The 1,740-nt window shown below is 64.9% G+C and overlaps 1 protein-coding gene across 1 annotated transcript in view; it reads right to left on the minus strand.

Annotated features, from left to right (window-relative positions):
* Window positions 1-1,254: 1,254 nt before the first annotated feature.
* The window catches only part of MATK (megakaryocyte-associated tyrosine kinase), a 4,275-nt gene continuing 3,789 nt past the window's right edge, over window positions 1,255-1,740 (minus strand). Inside the window, exons 11-12 of the mRNA XM_009323014.1 lie at window positions 1,579-1,665; window positions 1,255-1,437 (exon numbers count right to left, since the gene is read on the minus strand). Of these exons, the coding sequence (XP_009321289.1) occupies window positions 1,255-1,437; window positions 1,579-1,665 (270 nt within the window). The remainder of the gene's footprint in view (window positions 1,438-1,578; window positions 1,666-1,740) is intronic.

Raw genomic sequence — 1,740 nt, forward strand, 5'->3', positions numbered from 1 at the left:
CACAGCCACTGGGGTGGAAAGACCTTCCTGTGCCGCTTGCTGCACCCAAGGGTGCTTGGGGGTGAGAGCAGTGTGGGGGGGACAGCGGGGTCCTGCCCCATTGGGGTGATGGGGAGGTGGAAAGAGCCACTGAGCCCCAGCGCACCCCGGATCAGGCTGAAAGACCCCCCATTGCACAGGCCCCAATGGAGAGCAGCACCCACAGGGCTGGATCCTGCTGGGGGGAGCCCTGCGCTGTTGGCACCCAGAGCCACCCACACCGGCACACGGGGGGGTTGGAGGTGCAAGAAGTCAGCGCAGAGGAGACACAAGAGGATTAGCCAAAAAAACCCAATCGAGGGTCAAAGGACTGGAAGGAAGACGAGGAGGCGGGCGGGCGCACACGCACATACACACACGCGCGTGTGCGGCCCCGTGCCCCCATTAATCCCGGCTCCACCGAGATGTCGAGATTGCTTGGGAGCTGGCGGGGCCGGGGGCTTCCCGCTGCCGGAGGACGTGCCCCGCTCCCATAATCTATATGCAAGCAATTCCCATACAGACTCTGATTAAAAGAATAATCCCCGGCTGCGCAGAGCCCCGAGGGGAGAGGGGCCAGGCTGCGCGCGGGGGGCTCTGAGGGCCAGAGCTCCCGGCCCCCCCCCAGCCTTTCCCTGTGCTTTGCCAGGTCCTAAGCAAGGGATAGGCCTAATTTGAGCCCAGAGGCTTAAAGATGCTGTTGAACTAATTTCTTTGGTTTAATCAAAAAGCCCAAATCCGTGTGGTTTAGCTGGCTGCGCCCGGTGTCCCCACGCGGGGCCGGGTGGCTGGAGCAGGGCTGCATCGGGGTTGAGGTTTCATCTTCCAGCAAGCAGAGATGTCCCGTCCCGTCCCCTGTCACCAGGAGGGGCAGCTTGAAGGGACCCCACGTGGGGCACCCACCATCCGGGGCTGAGTGTGGGGTGTGTGGGGCATGGCCCCGCCTTGGGGGCTGCTCTCCCCACCCCAGCAGGTCGAGGGAGATCAACTCCATGAGAACTTTCTCTGGGCTGTGTGGTGGGAAGAAGGACCTGTGCCAGGATGGAGGGAGGCTGTTGCCTCCTCTTTGGGTGCCCCGGGGGAGGAGAGAACCCCCCCAAGCTGCTGCCCCATCTCCACCGGGAGAGAGCGGCACTGCGGGCCACCCCGCTGCCCCAGCCACCCCTTGCTGTGCCGCTCCCAACCCTGGCGGGTCCAGGGGGCTTCTGGCCACGGGTCCTGGGAACGGGACAGGGGTTAAACGTCCCTCAGGCGCTTCAGCTCCTTCTGCAGCTTCTCCGTGAGTTTCTTGAAGGACGGCCGCTTGCCTGGCTCCAGCTCCCAGCAGCTCTTCATCAGGGCATAGACGGCGGGCGGGCAGCCCTCGGGGGGCTCCATGCGGTACCCCTGCTCCAGCAGCTCCATCACTTCCTTCAGGCTCTGGCGGGATGGAGAAGCCAGCTGGGACCCCTCCTTCCCCGCCCCGCCGGAGACTCGCCCTGACCAGGGGACAGTGGGATGTCCCCATCCCATCAGCGCCAGCGGGGTGTGACCTGCGGCATCGCCCAGCGCAGCACTCACCAGCTTGGGGTAGGGCGCTCGTCCGAAGGAGAAGGCTTCCCACAGGAGGATCCCGTAGCTCCACACATCCGACTTGGAGGAGAAGTCCTGCGGCAGCAGGAGAAGGGGAGGCTGAAGCTGGCCGGGGTGCCGGGCTGTGACCCCATCCCTCCCCAAGGACAA

The sequence above is a fragment of the Pygoscelis adeliae genome, unplaced genomic scaffold (assembly GCF_000699105.1).
Source record: "Pygoscelis adeliae isolate BGI_AS28 unplaced genomic scaffold, ASM69910v1 Scaffold284, whole genome shotgun sequence".
In the NCBI taxonomy this organism is placed as follows: domain Eukaryota; kingdom Metazoa; phylum Chordata; class Aves; order Sphenisciformes; family Spheniscidae; genus Pygoscelis; species Pygoscelis adeliae.